We start from the raw sequence: 12,873 nt of genomic DNA on the forward strand, positions 1-12,873 counted from the left end.
TTTCAGTAAGGCGTCTGTGACCATGGGGGAACTTGGCTTTTACCGGTATATATGTCCTATCATGCCTTGTGGGCAAAAACGCTGTCTGCTCAATCATTTGTCAGGTTCTTGGGAAAACAAGTGCTCAGTCTTACAGGATTGGCAGAAGTGAAGTTGAATTACAGCATGTCTGTTTTGCCAATAAAAACCATCTCACAAGTTCTAACCTGTATCTATCACAGATGTCAGGTCAAGGATGAGTTGAGACAAACAAAAATATCTTTATTTGCTTCCTCAAAATACTTTTTCATGTAGTCTCTTTAAATAAATGTGCTAATTATTTACTGAAAAAAGCCCTTAATAATTAACAAAAGTGAATAGAAAGTGGAATTAGGACATATTTTCAGGAAGGGATGAGCTTGAACATGCCATCTAATGAATGATTTATGTCTCTCTGAAGACTGTATTCATGGGTGTTTTTTAGGATCTCTTCCTCTCGGGATTTTGGACGATAAATAAAGCAACTGTCCCGTCTTCTCTCTGCCACTGGTATCTGCAAAGCAACAAGCCACAAGCACATTTCTGAAACAACTTTACGATCAGAAATCTTCAGTAATTTCTGCTTAATAATCTAAATTTGAAGAACTTTGGAACTCCAGAGGACTTCATGTTTACTCACTGGCTCTGCTCTGGAATGAGTAAGCTATCTCCAGCAGACAGGCTGAACTCCTGCTCAGCCATAGTTACTCTTGACTGTCCCTCCTGAGAGAAGAAGAGAAAGAGAGAAGGTTAGCTGTAGCTACGCAGGTGCAGCAGTGGAGACATAGACAGGAGCATCCCTGAAGCTACGTTTACACCGCTTTAAAACTCTTGAGTTTATTTGTTGCTAGGCAGGTTTCGACAATCATTTTCAGGTTCTACGTACCAAACGTGTAGATGTTAAACGTGCGTTGAGAGCTAAACAAGGTTGAACTTTGGCCAATCAGGGACTCAGATTTGGTAGTGTGGTTGGTGTCCCATTAATTCATTGGAAATGCCAATCATTTAGACTTGATCATGGTAGAGAAATCATTAACTCTTTAAAACTGGAGCTCCATTGTTTATGTTCTTTGATTTACTGTCATTTTTCAACCGTTAACGCTTTTCTCCTTCAAAATCTACTGGAATGACATTGAACGTGTTGACGGTTGAAAAATTACAGTACGCTAAACATTTTGTGTTAAAGCATCAGTGGCAACGCCTCAGGGGTTAAAGAGTTAATAGCGGTTTGTGCCGGAATTATTTCTGGAATTCTTTCATATATTGGAATAGAGCTGTGAAAGACAAAGATTTGACATTTCACATCAAGCCTCTTCCAATCGTGGGTCGTGGACATAGAAAAATAAGAAGAAATAGCCCCTCCCTGCTTGTGCAGTGTGAACACCATGGGCTAAATGCGCATTCAGGAAACCAGGTTTTTCGGACATGCATAGCATGAGTGTCCTTAGCACACATACCAGTTGCCAAATCCAAACGTCAGTTTGCCTCACTGCTGTCTCAGTCAGTCCAGGTCCAAACACCATCACCTGTTGGAATCATAAAAGCCTTCTTTATCTGCTAGCATGCATTATGTTCTCTGCTAGCTGATGCTACACCTGGAAAATACTTTATATACATTCTTATAGGTGAAACATTGCTTTTCTTTTCTCATTAGAAATTATTTTTTTCTTTCTTTTGCTGAAAATGTGTTGAAAAAGAAGAATAAACACTGTGAAGAACCTCTCTGTACAATTATTTTTTTTAAAAAACGATGATCTTGTACTTGGTTCAAATGAGCAGGTTAAGCAAAAATAAAGATAATTCACATCTCCATTGAGTTTGCTCAGTGGCTGCATCTGAACATACAGAGTGCTGCAGATGGACAATATGCATCCAATATGTGGAAGCCAGCTAAAGGGTATAAATTATGTGAGTGCAGCAAATTATGAGAAGCATCAACACTTCAACAGCATAAAACTGAAGAAGCGGAACAAAGTTGGAAACAGAGTCAACGTGGTTCATACAAAGTAAATGGTAAATTCTGTATACTTATAGGTCATTTATACTCTGCTTTCAAAGTCACACTCTGATCATCTCTTGATCTATTTTAAAAGCATTCACCGTGGTCTTTTAATTATGATTGTTGTTTTTAGTCAAAATCAAAAAACGTTTAGTTTTCTGGGACATAGTTTCTTCAGAGTATCAATAGTTCTTTAGAAATTCCCATCTAAGTTGTAGGCAATACTTTGGATGCGGAGCAATCCTGCCCCTACTTCCCGTCACCCATACCTGAGCTATCCGGTGACTTTTTTCCACTAGCTTACAGCCCCTCTCACCCCAACCTAACATTACAGTTGCAACAAAAATGGCGAGCAGTATTGGAGCAATCCAGCCGTACAGTTTTTAACCAGATTCCAGCTCAGACAAGGAAAACAAAGACTTTCATGGCTCTATTTATCTAGTAGTGAATGCATCAGAATGGAACAGAGCAGGGACCTTATGGCCGACCCAGGAAATATATGATCATTCTCAAACTGCATTTTTTTGTCAGGTCCTGATTCACAACTTTTGAATAAAGAAATATTCAGAAATCCAATTTTGAGCTTAATTTTCTTTGTATATTTTCTCTATAATTAGAAAAATGTAACAAGAGCATGTTAAAAAATACAGTTTTCTTCTAAATGGGTCTTTAAGTCCCAAATTACTTTATCGTAACAGTCCCATTCACCCATGCACACATATACTCTCACTGTTGAGCTCTGGCACCAACATCAACCACCAGGAGAAACATGAGATTCTGTGTCTTGTCCAAAGGACACTTTAACCCTCAGTGCTATCTTATGTGGTCCACATGATATCACCCTTACATTGATATGTTATCCCTCCCATGACAAAGGTGGACATGATTTTATGTCTGCCATGAACACAAGTGAAGATAAAAAATCATTGAAAAAAAAGTTCAGTGCGTTGTCTTGTGGGGTCCAGATAACCCACTTTTAATGTAAACATACCTTGGATGGAACATGGGTGTTCAAAGCAGGAACAAAACCTCAATACTTATCATCCTCTGCTCTCAGTGCTGCTTGATAATCAGACAGTTGAATGGTTGGTTTTCATTGTTCTTTTTCCCTGCATAAGCAGCATTTGGACTTGTAGGGTTTTTCCGAACAGCTTGGTGTGCTTCATTTTGGTTGCTCTGAGAGTGCCGTCAGAGAAAAACGAACCAGACCAAACCATTCTCTGGCTGTTTAAACCCCGTCCAGAGGACTGTCCTGCTGGGATACCATCACAAAGTGTGACATTTTCAAATGTCTTCAATATAGGGTAAAAAAGCTCTGTGCAATGGAACAAACAATTTATGAATACTGAAAAGGAAATAAATATTCATAGATAATGAATATTTCTTCAAAGGGAAATGATACTGCTAAGAACTGTTTTGTAAATAGCACTGCTTTTACTGGAAGTTGAGCCACAAAATGCCCAATTTCTAGTCATGAAAGTAAAGTTAACTGTTCAACAGGAGGAAACCATGTCAATTTGACAAACATTTTCATATAACCAACGCCCCTACTGATGGTATAAAGATCATCAGTAGGAAGATTGATTTTATGAAATTGGATGTTGGTGATCAAGATCTATTTTCCTTTGTCAATAAAAATATCAGGTTAACCTTTTTTCTCTACTGTTTATAAAGTATTTGCAATTATTCCAGAAATGTTGGCTGAAAACAAGCACAAAAGTAATTTTACCCTATGGACTTGTTCTCTTCATTTCTATTTATGTGGTATTATCACCCTAACTTCATGGTTTAGATTTGAGGATAACCTGAACTTAATAAAAAATGTTGTTTTTGTCAAGTTATTTCCTTGTCTAAGGGTAAAAAAAATGTCTAAATATGATCTCTCCAGATTGAGGCTATTTCCTTAAACAACAGTTTTGTTTTTAATTTTTGGCAGGAACATCTGGTTTTGGCCGTTTGCTAAAGACATATGAGCCTTTCACATGACAGGATTCGGTTCCTCTTTTCTTCAGACATTTCTTCCATTTATGTGTCACTTTTTAAAATGCAACTTGAAACACAGAAAATGCTTCTAATGCATAAGAAAAAGGTTGGAAAATTGAAGTCTGACTGACATGTTCTTGAAGAACAGCACATTTCTTTCATCTGGTTTGAGTCTAAGCAGAAACAGAACTTTTCTCTCCGTTTTTTTTTTTTTTTTTTGCACCTCTGTCTCAAACTGAGCTCCAAACATGTCGACGGGGAAGCCGCTGCTGAGGGATGGCCTCTGCCTCTCCAGCCAGTCTTTGAAGGAGAAAGGCGTCATCACGTTCATGGTGTTCAGCTGAAAGGGAGGCTCTCTGAAGACCTCATCTGCTCACAAAAAGACAGTCATTCAGCAGTTAAAGCTCTGGCTCCCCCAACAGCCAGCATTTCTGTCAGTAAGTTCTCACTTGGATCAGGTTTTCCTGTTTTGAACTGGTTTGATGCCATGAATCTGCAGGGGGAAATACTCTCAGCTAAGATGATAGCATTAAAAAAACAAGCATGTTTAGGGAAATTGATGTGAAGGATAAAAGTGAAACTGTCGTACTCTTTGATGATTGGCACCAGTTGAGTTCCCAGATTCTCACAGTAGAACCATCTCTCAAACAGAATGTCAGTGGTGTTGTTCACGTAGTACCTGGAACAAGCAGCACACACTCAACTTCACCATGTAGAACTTAAACCACAGACTCTTTTTTTGGGTCTAATTTCTTGAGTTTTCTGGTGTGACCTGAAAGAGGTTTGAACCCACTTCTCAGGGCAGACGCTCCTCCACTGAGCCACTGAGCTGGCTTTAAGCCCGATTTTTAGTGAGAGTGCCAGAAGAAAAAAAAAGTAACGAGTTTCTTCATACAATAGTCAGTAGTGTGCTTGAAGCTGGAGGCTAAATGGCATCAACTTTGACTCTTGAAAGAGACTTGATGAATTAATCTTTACCATCAAACCTGACAAGTGCTTTTAAACACAAAATTGGCTTTTAGCCCTACCAAGGAGTGGGAAGTGTCGGCGGGATCTTGGGAAATAGTTGGCAAACATAAAAGAAAAAAAATTCTCACCATTAAAAAAAGAGACTTTTTCACTCTGTACTTGTTGTTTTCACTATGACTCAATAGTGCTGTGTCTTAATGAAGCAATTTCTGTTTGAAAACAAAACAGTGATCTTGAAATGTATTTTAACATAAGATACCCTGAAAATGACAGCTGTTAAACCCTCTATCCCTACTAATGCACATTTTTATCAGCTCCAGAATTACCTTGATTTAAGATCTACTGGAAAGCAAAAGCAAAGAGAATTATTTTTTTCATAGCTGGAAACAAATTTCGCCATGAAAGGGTTAAATGTGTTTTATGTGAATCACAACTTCATGAGAGTTTTTTTTAATCCATCATTTCAGAATTATGTTCTTGCCTATTTTTTTAAAATATTTTTAATAATGTTTCAGAATAAAGTTTTTGAAAAGTACTTGGTGACCCATGAGCCCACACCATCTACGAGAAGAGCTCGGGAGGTGGTCCAGGAGCCGGTGCGTACCTCAGACAGTCGGTCTCATTCAGCAGCCGTCTCCTCTCCACCACCAGACCAACCGTGTCTGCCTCCCTCTGGGGGGAGTGTGGGATTCTAGCTGGAAGCAGAAAAATCTGAAAATGTGCACAGGAGGATTGTGGGTAAGAACCATGCAGTTCAGACTAATTAAGCTTTCTTTGTGTTCATGTCCAGCACTTTCTAAATAAAATGAATGTTATAAAACAGCTACAAAGCTGTATACACTCAATGGACACTTAATGAGACACACCTGTCCAACTGCTTGTTAACACGGATTTCTAATCAGCAAATCACATGGCAGCAACTCACTATAGAGTGCATTCGCCATTTTCTAGCACTGTTCGAAACAACTAATTCCAAAATTGAGTACACTCAAAATTTACTAGAAGTCTTTGGGAAAAACTAGCATGCATTGATGCTCACTAGATTGGCGAATATAGACCACAATGCATTGTGGTTGAACAATTCCGAACAAAAAAAAAACGTGTTTAAATGTAATATTTGAATAAATCATCCACATTTTCACCATCAGAACACAGTGAAGTCGTAAATAAATGTTGTGAAATGTTCGCCTTTATTCGATTTTCACTTTGTGAAATTGGTGACAACATATCCGGTGTTTAGAAAATACGAAAGAAAAGTTGTGAGCACTGTGTCCAAATTAACTTTAAAATCCAGCACACTATTTAGTCCCGCACTGTATAGTTTTTTACTAGTTAGGGATGAGGGGAGGAATTCGGACACAACCATGGTCAAGATGATTGGCTAGAGTTCAAATCGAGCATCAGAATAATGAAGAAAGGTGATTGAAGTGACTTTGAACGTAGCACGATTGTTGGTGCCAGACGGGCTGGTCTGAGTATTTCAGAAACTGCTGATCTGCTGGGATTTTCACCCACAACCATCTCTAGGGTTCACAGAGAATGGTCAGAAAAAGAGAAAATATCCAGTGAACAGCAGTTCTGTTAGGAGAAAGGCCTTGTTGATGTCAGAGGTCAGGGGTGGTTCCAGGTGATGGAAAAACAGCAGTAACTCAAATAATCACTGGTTACGACCAAAGTCTTTGGCAGAAGAGCATCTCTGAACAAACAACTTTGAGGAAGATGGGCTACAGCAGCAGAAGACCAGACCAGGTGTCAGTCCTGTCATCTAAGAACAGGAAACTGAGGCTACAGTTCACACAGAGTCACCAAACTAGTCAATAGAAGATTGGAAAAACGTTGTTGCAACATTTCTGCTGCTACATTTGCATGGTAGGTTTTCTGAGGAATGTTTTCTTGTTGAATCTATCCCACCAAGGATTAAGCAGTACTGAAGGCAGAAGGGGGTCTAACCCGGTACAAGGTGCAACTAATAAAGTGGCTAGTAGATGAACAAGAATAGTAGAGCTGACCTCTCCTTCCTTAATGTGGATGTCCTTGTGCTTGCCGTTTTCAATCACCTTCAGACACATATCACCTTTCAGCTGGTAGAACAACTATGCAAAAGAGGAGCAAAAAATAAAGAATGCTGAGTTATATGCTCTTGAATGCAAATAAAATTACACTTCAGTGCATTTAAATAATAAAGCAGTTCACTTTGGGAGATGACTGAGACGGTGCAGCCTCCAACTATTTTACTGATTGATTTAGGTCAGTTCAGCTGTTGGGTCTCTCATTGACGTGATCAGCTGATCATTCTGTTAAACATCACCTGATCTCAGTGGTTCTTATCCGTCTGTCTCCAAACTTTGTTAAAAATGCTGCAGTCAGAGATCTGTAAAGAATATCACCTCTCCAACTTTAGTTTCTTCTCATTGGCTTCCTGTTGAAAGCAAAAATAAAAGTTTTTTCTAATATTTGAAGCTATAAAAATTAAGTCCCATCATATTTTTGGAACACAAAATTTAGAGTAAACACTCACTGTCAAAAGTTTCCTGTTACAAAATACTGAATTCTGTTGCATATTTCTGTTTTCCTTGTGTGAATGTATTCTGCAGGTACTGTTCTGTCTCTGTTCTGTGAAATTTCAACCTTTTTGGCTTTTTCTAACCTATAGTGGAAAAAAAACAAGAATGGTTTATGTCCTCAATACTAGCACCAACTGCAACTAACATGAAAACAACTAATGAAAAAATATATATTTTTTCTCATTAATTTAGAAGTGACTATTTTCATATAATTTCACTGAAAAAAAATGAAACATCGTATCAATGAACAAAAGCTCTGTAATTTGTTTTATCTAATTAAAATATTGAATTGATTGATGGTTTACTACTCAACTAAAAATTGTATTTGATAACTAATGGCTTTAAATGTAACAAATTATTTATGGTGTACAATGGGGTTAGAGTTAAAATATTGTTACGGCTGTGGCCGTGTTTGATTTTGTTTTTTGTCTTCGTTCTGCCTTTTGTGTACTTTTCTGTCAGAGTGGGACTTCTGTGTTTTTGTGGATCTTTGTGTATATGTGTATGTCTTTTTTTCTTTTTCTTTTTTTTTCTTTTTTGATGGAGACAATCTTTTTGTTTTAGTTTTACATTTTTAGTAATTTACCTTGACCTCACTCCCCTATACCAAAATGTGATGTAACAGTCTGTATGGGCAATGCCGCAATGCGCATTTTGGCCACATGTTTTATGCATTACCAACTTGAATTTCCATCAGTTTTTTTTGCTCGGTTACACCTAAACAAATATGAATAACATCAGCCTTATTTAAAGTACTGGCATTTCATGCAATGGAAAGGTGATTTAAACATATTTGTTTAAAATTAAATAAGTTCTGTTTTTAAAAGGACACTTCATGTTTACATTTTCAGTTTTCTGTAATTAAATCACAGTCAAGCAAAACAGTTTTTGCTAGTTCCATAATTTGCAAGTTGTTCAAATTAAAGATGAGTTTGGTCCATAATGTTCATCACAGATACACTTTAGATATGAAATACTGAATGTAAAGAAAGAATCCAGGAAATCGCGTTGTGGTTTTTAAATAATGGAGTTGAACTATAATAATATTTAGTCAATAAGAACAGTTCACTGCAATACTTTGTAATGTAACCTTTGTTGTCAATGACAGAGGTCAAATGTTTCCTTAGGTCCTCTGCAGGTTTTCACACATTGTAGCTGCTATTTGGGTCCATTCCTCCTTTCAGATCTTCTCAAGAGCTGAGATATTTGGGGGCTGCGACTCTTCCTACAGATTGAAGTCCAGAGACTGACTCAATCAGTCACAACCAAGAAATGCTTTTTATTTAACCACTTCTTTGTAGTCTGGGTATGATGTGTTTAAGATCATTGTCAGGAGATCCAGCCAAGTTTCATCTTCAATGCTCTCACTGATGGAAGGAGGTTGTTGCCCAAAATCTCACCTTACTCCATTTATCATTTCCTTGATACAGATGAGGCGCCCTGTCTGCTTTGCAAAAAAGCATTTTTAAAGCAAGATGTTTCCACTTCTCCTTGGGTTATGTGTTCTTGGGATGCATCTCAGCATTCTTCCCTCCAAGCAGAAGCTTTTATACTTAAGAGATCCATTTGTTCCAATCTGATCGCAGAACAGTCTCTCATTCCTCCTCTAGATCAGTAAGAAGGTTTCTGGAAAACTTTACACAGAACTGAACATACACTGGTTCACTGGGATCTTTGAAGAATGCAGGATTTTATTCCTTTGTGACATAGTTTGTTACTTTAGCAACATTTGTTACTTTGGTCCAAGTTCTCTTCAGGTTATTGACTTGTTCTCCTGTGTAGTTCTTTCCTCACCGTTGTCAAGCTAATGTGTTCCTCCACTTGGTGAGATCTTGTATGGAGCACCAGGTGGTGGAGAGGCTTCAGTCTGTTTAAATGTGTGGACAAGTGTCTTTTATACAGATAACCAGCTAAAACAGGTAAGAAAGAGGTCTGTGAGAGACAAAGCTTTATATTTAGGAGATAAATACTTATTTTCTGCACCATATAGAAACATTAAAAATAAAGAAAATCATTCAGTGTGATTTTCTGGATTCCTATGTATGTTGTGTCTCACAGTTAAAGTGTATCTATGATGAACCATGATGACCTCTTGCAGAATTAGTAACTGAATTATGCTTTTGTACCTTTTGTTTTTGGATGATTTTGTTAAAAAAGGGTACTGCATGTCCTCCACTTGATGCACGTTCAGTGAGTTGTCTGTTACAACAGTATTTGTTGTTTATTTACTAGACCTGTCACCTATATAAGTTAACATGGCAAATATTTAGCTTAAAGTCCAACACAAATTGTTCTAGAACTAGAGAAACAATGTTGAACTATGAACCATTTCCATACGATTTTTATCATTTGGAATTAGATTCTCTGTTTCAGTAAATTTCAAAAGTCATCAGGGAGGAAATTAATCAAAGAAAGAACTTATCAATTCATGACATGAAGTGGTAGGATGAACACTGCAGAGGAGTTTTTTCTGAAACAACTCATTCAAATAATCAAATTGCACATTTTAGGAAGAACCGATTCACCTCCTCTCCTTCCTCTATGTGGTAATCCTTCCTGGTGTTAGGACCTCCAACAAACATGATTAGCAGCTGAGAAAAGTGCCTGAAAAAAAGGAATTGACAAAATATCATGGAGTCAATGCATGTCAAGACAATGACTTTTTTTGTATTTAAAATTGAGTTTATAATCTTATGAATCAAACAGTGTACATTGGTGACATATATTATCTGCAGAGGCAAATCGTGACTCACTCATAACACACAGACAAAAAAAACATTTACTCACATTAGCTTGTTGCACACTGGCGGCAAAAAGGCCTTCTGGTTCTCTGTAATCCATGTTTTCACATTCACCAGAGGAGGTTGATTACTCATGTTTCTCACAGGTTAGACAGATTCAAGTCCTAAGCGTTGTTCTCCTCCTGCCTTTTGAATGTTTAAATGCAGAGAGTGAAAAAAGTGGAAGTGGGAGTAAACTGGTGAAGGAGGAGCTCTCGTTTGCATTACAGGGGGAAAGGTTGGCTGGATTGGTGTAATAAGTAACAGAGTTGTCTTGCAGTGACTCCATAGACCCACTCAAACATTTTTCCACACTAAGAGTTTGCAAAAAGAACAAAGCTGCACAACACGGTCAAATATGCACGACTACTAGCTGCAGATGAAGATAATGCAATGTCTTTTGTACAACAATTGAATGATGAAATTTTTCATAGATCTGCTGTTGTTTTCAAAATAAACGTCCAACATTGTTTAAATCTGGGAACTTTTTCTTGTGAGGGCTGGATAACTGTTTTCTTCTCTGACGTGGGGTCGGGGTCGGTTTGTAGACTAACAGAAGAGGTCAAAATCACAGGGTGTGTCTAAACATAAGCATTCTGGTTTGTGAGAAATTCACATGTAACCAATAATTAATTACCCTTTCTGAGATCTTCCCTGAAAAAAGTAAGAAAATAAAAAATAATCCTTTCAATGAAACAGTCTATTTTAAATGTAATTATTTTGTCTTCTGCTGCGGAAGACAAACATAAACATTTTCACACTTTTCTGTCTTATTTAAACTCTCAAAGTTCAAAACTTCCTAGAAAATAAGTCCAGTTTTATAGAAAGAAAACAAATATCTGATCGCGATTAGAGCTGCGTGCATCAGATAGGGACACAGACAGTTTTACGTTTGGGACTCTGTTTTACAAAGTGGTGAGCCCATATCTTCACCATTTCACTCTGCACTTGGATGTTTGTTCATAAAAATGAGCCATTAGATTCTAGAGTTTTTTGTGTTTTTTTTAACAAACAATGCTCATATTAAAAAAATAAGATCCTTGATAACACTTTGCATTAATGTTCATTTATTAATGTTGGTTACTGTATTATTAAGCATTAATAACATAATTTGTTGCTTATGCATTGATAAGCATCCATCCATCCATCCATTTTCCTGACCGCTTCATCCCGTCCGGGGTCGCGGGGGTGCCGGAGCCTATCCCGGCCACTGATGGGCGAAGGCGGGGTACACCCCGGACAGGTCGCCAGTCCGTCGCAGGGCCCCAATCACACACTCAGTCACACCCACAGTCATACCTAGGGGCAATTTAGAGTCACCAATTCACCTATGAAGCATGTTTTCGGACGGTGGGAGGAAGCCGGAGTCCCCGGTGAAAACCCACGCATGCACGGGGAGAACATGCAAACTCCACACAGAAAGGTCCCAGCCGGGAGTCGAACCGGGGCCTTCTCGCTGTGAGTCGAGAGCGCTAACCACTGCGCCACCGTGCAGCCCCATTGATAAGCATTTATACTTATTTACAACTTTTTAATTTCCTTGAAGGCCCAAAGAGCCCCACAGTCCCATTCACACATAGACACATTCACACACAAATGGTGGCTCTGCTGCCTTAAACTAACTCCAGCCTATAACCACCAGGAGAATGTGGGGCTCAGTGTTTTGTCTAAGGACACCTCGACACATGAGTGGATAAGGCAAGAACCAAAGCTGCAATACTCAGGTCAGAGGTCAACCACTCTGTCACTCCTACTCAACCTTACTTAATGCATTAGTGAGTAAACAAAAGAAGTATACGTGTAGTTGTTTATTTATGCATCATTTACTATGCTAATTATCACATTAGCGTACCTCTGTTAATATGTTTTGTAAAAATTACATCTGTTTTAAGCATCAAATAAAATGTGTGAAATGCTTGATGTATTGTTGCTTCCATTGATAATAAAAAGTAAAGCTTATTTGAAGCTCTTTTTTTATCAATGAGTGTTTGCAATTTACAAGTACACATTAATGACTAATTATAGTTAAGTAATGATTATGAGACTATTGAGCATTTTTAAGTGTTACCCAATGGAATTATGTTTACACTTCACAATAAGGGTTCAACAAGCATTCAGCAATGATTAACCATGGTTAAGTAATGCTGAGGAAGTACTTGCATTTCCTAATGGTTAGGTCACAATACTAATGTTAAACTCCATATTAATTGTGGTTTACGTCGCAACTTGACCACAAACAGAAGCACAATAAATCTGCACTGTTTTTTTTTTTTTTCAAATTTTTGCCCCTAAGTGAACAGCAAATATGTCCGATTTGGATAACAAAATGAATGGAAGCTTAAAAATTATTATGTCATCTTGTTAAAGACTTCCTCAGTGTCAGATAAATATTAAGTAAAAACCAGGTATGTTCAAGAGCCTAAGTAGTCTTCAAATGGATTCTGTTTTCTTTAAAAATTTGTAAAGTTTCTGTTTGCAAAGTTGCAAGATATATCATATCAAGTTAATAGTCTTAAAAAATGTATAACAATGTGTTGTTTTTCATTTATTTTTATTGAAC

The 12,873-nt window shown here is 37.7% G+C and overlaps 1 protein-coding gene across 1 annotated transcript; it reads right to left on the reverse strand.

The window, feature by feature from the left end:
• Positions 1–236: 236 nt before the first annotated feature.
• haao (3-hydroxyanthranilate 3,4-dioxygenase) lies at positions 237–10,489 on the reverse strand. Its single transcript, XM_024296801.2, has 10 exons — positions 10,321–10,489; positions 10,059–10,137; positions 6,979–7,062; positions 5,574–5,680; positions 4,590–4,679; positions 4,450–4,493; positions 4,224–4,369; positions 1,476–1,544; positions 659–741; positions 237–532 (listed from the first exon to the last, which is right to left on the reverse strand). Exons 1-10 carry the CDS (start codon positions 10,407–10,409, stop codon positions 460–462), a joined length of 864 nt encoding a protein of 287 aa, XP_024152569.1. The 5' UTR covers positions 10,410–10,489; the 3' UTR covers positions 237–459.
• Between the last annotated feature and the right edge of the window lie 2,384 nt (positions 10,490–12,873).

Source organism: Oryzias melastigma, linkage group LG15, assembly GCF_002922805.2.
Source record: "Oryzias melastigma strain HK-1 linkage group LG15, ASM292280v2, whole genome shotgun sequence".
NCBI lineage: Eukaryota > Metazoa > Chordata > Actinopteri > Beloniformes > Adrianichthyidae > Oryzias > Oryzias melastigma.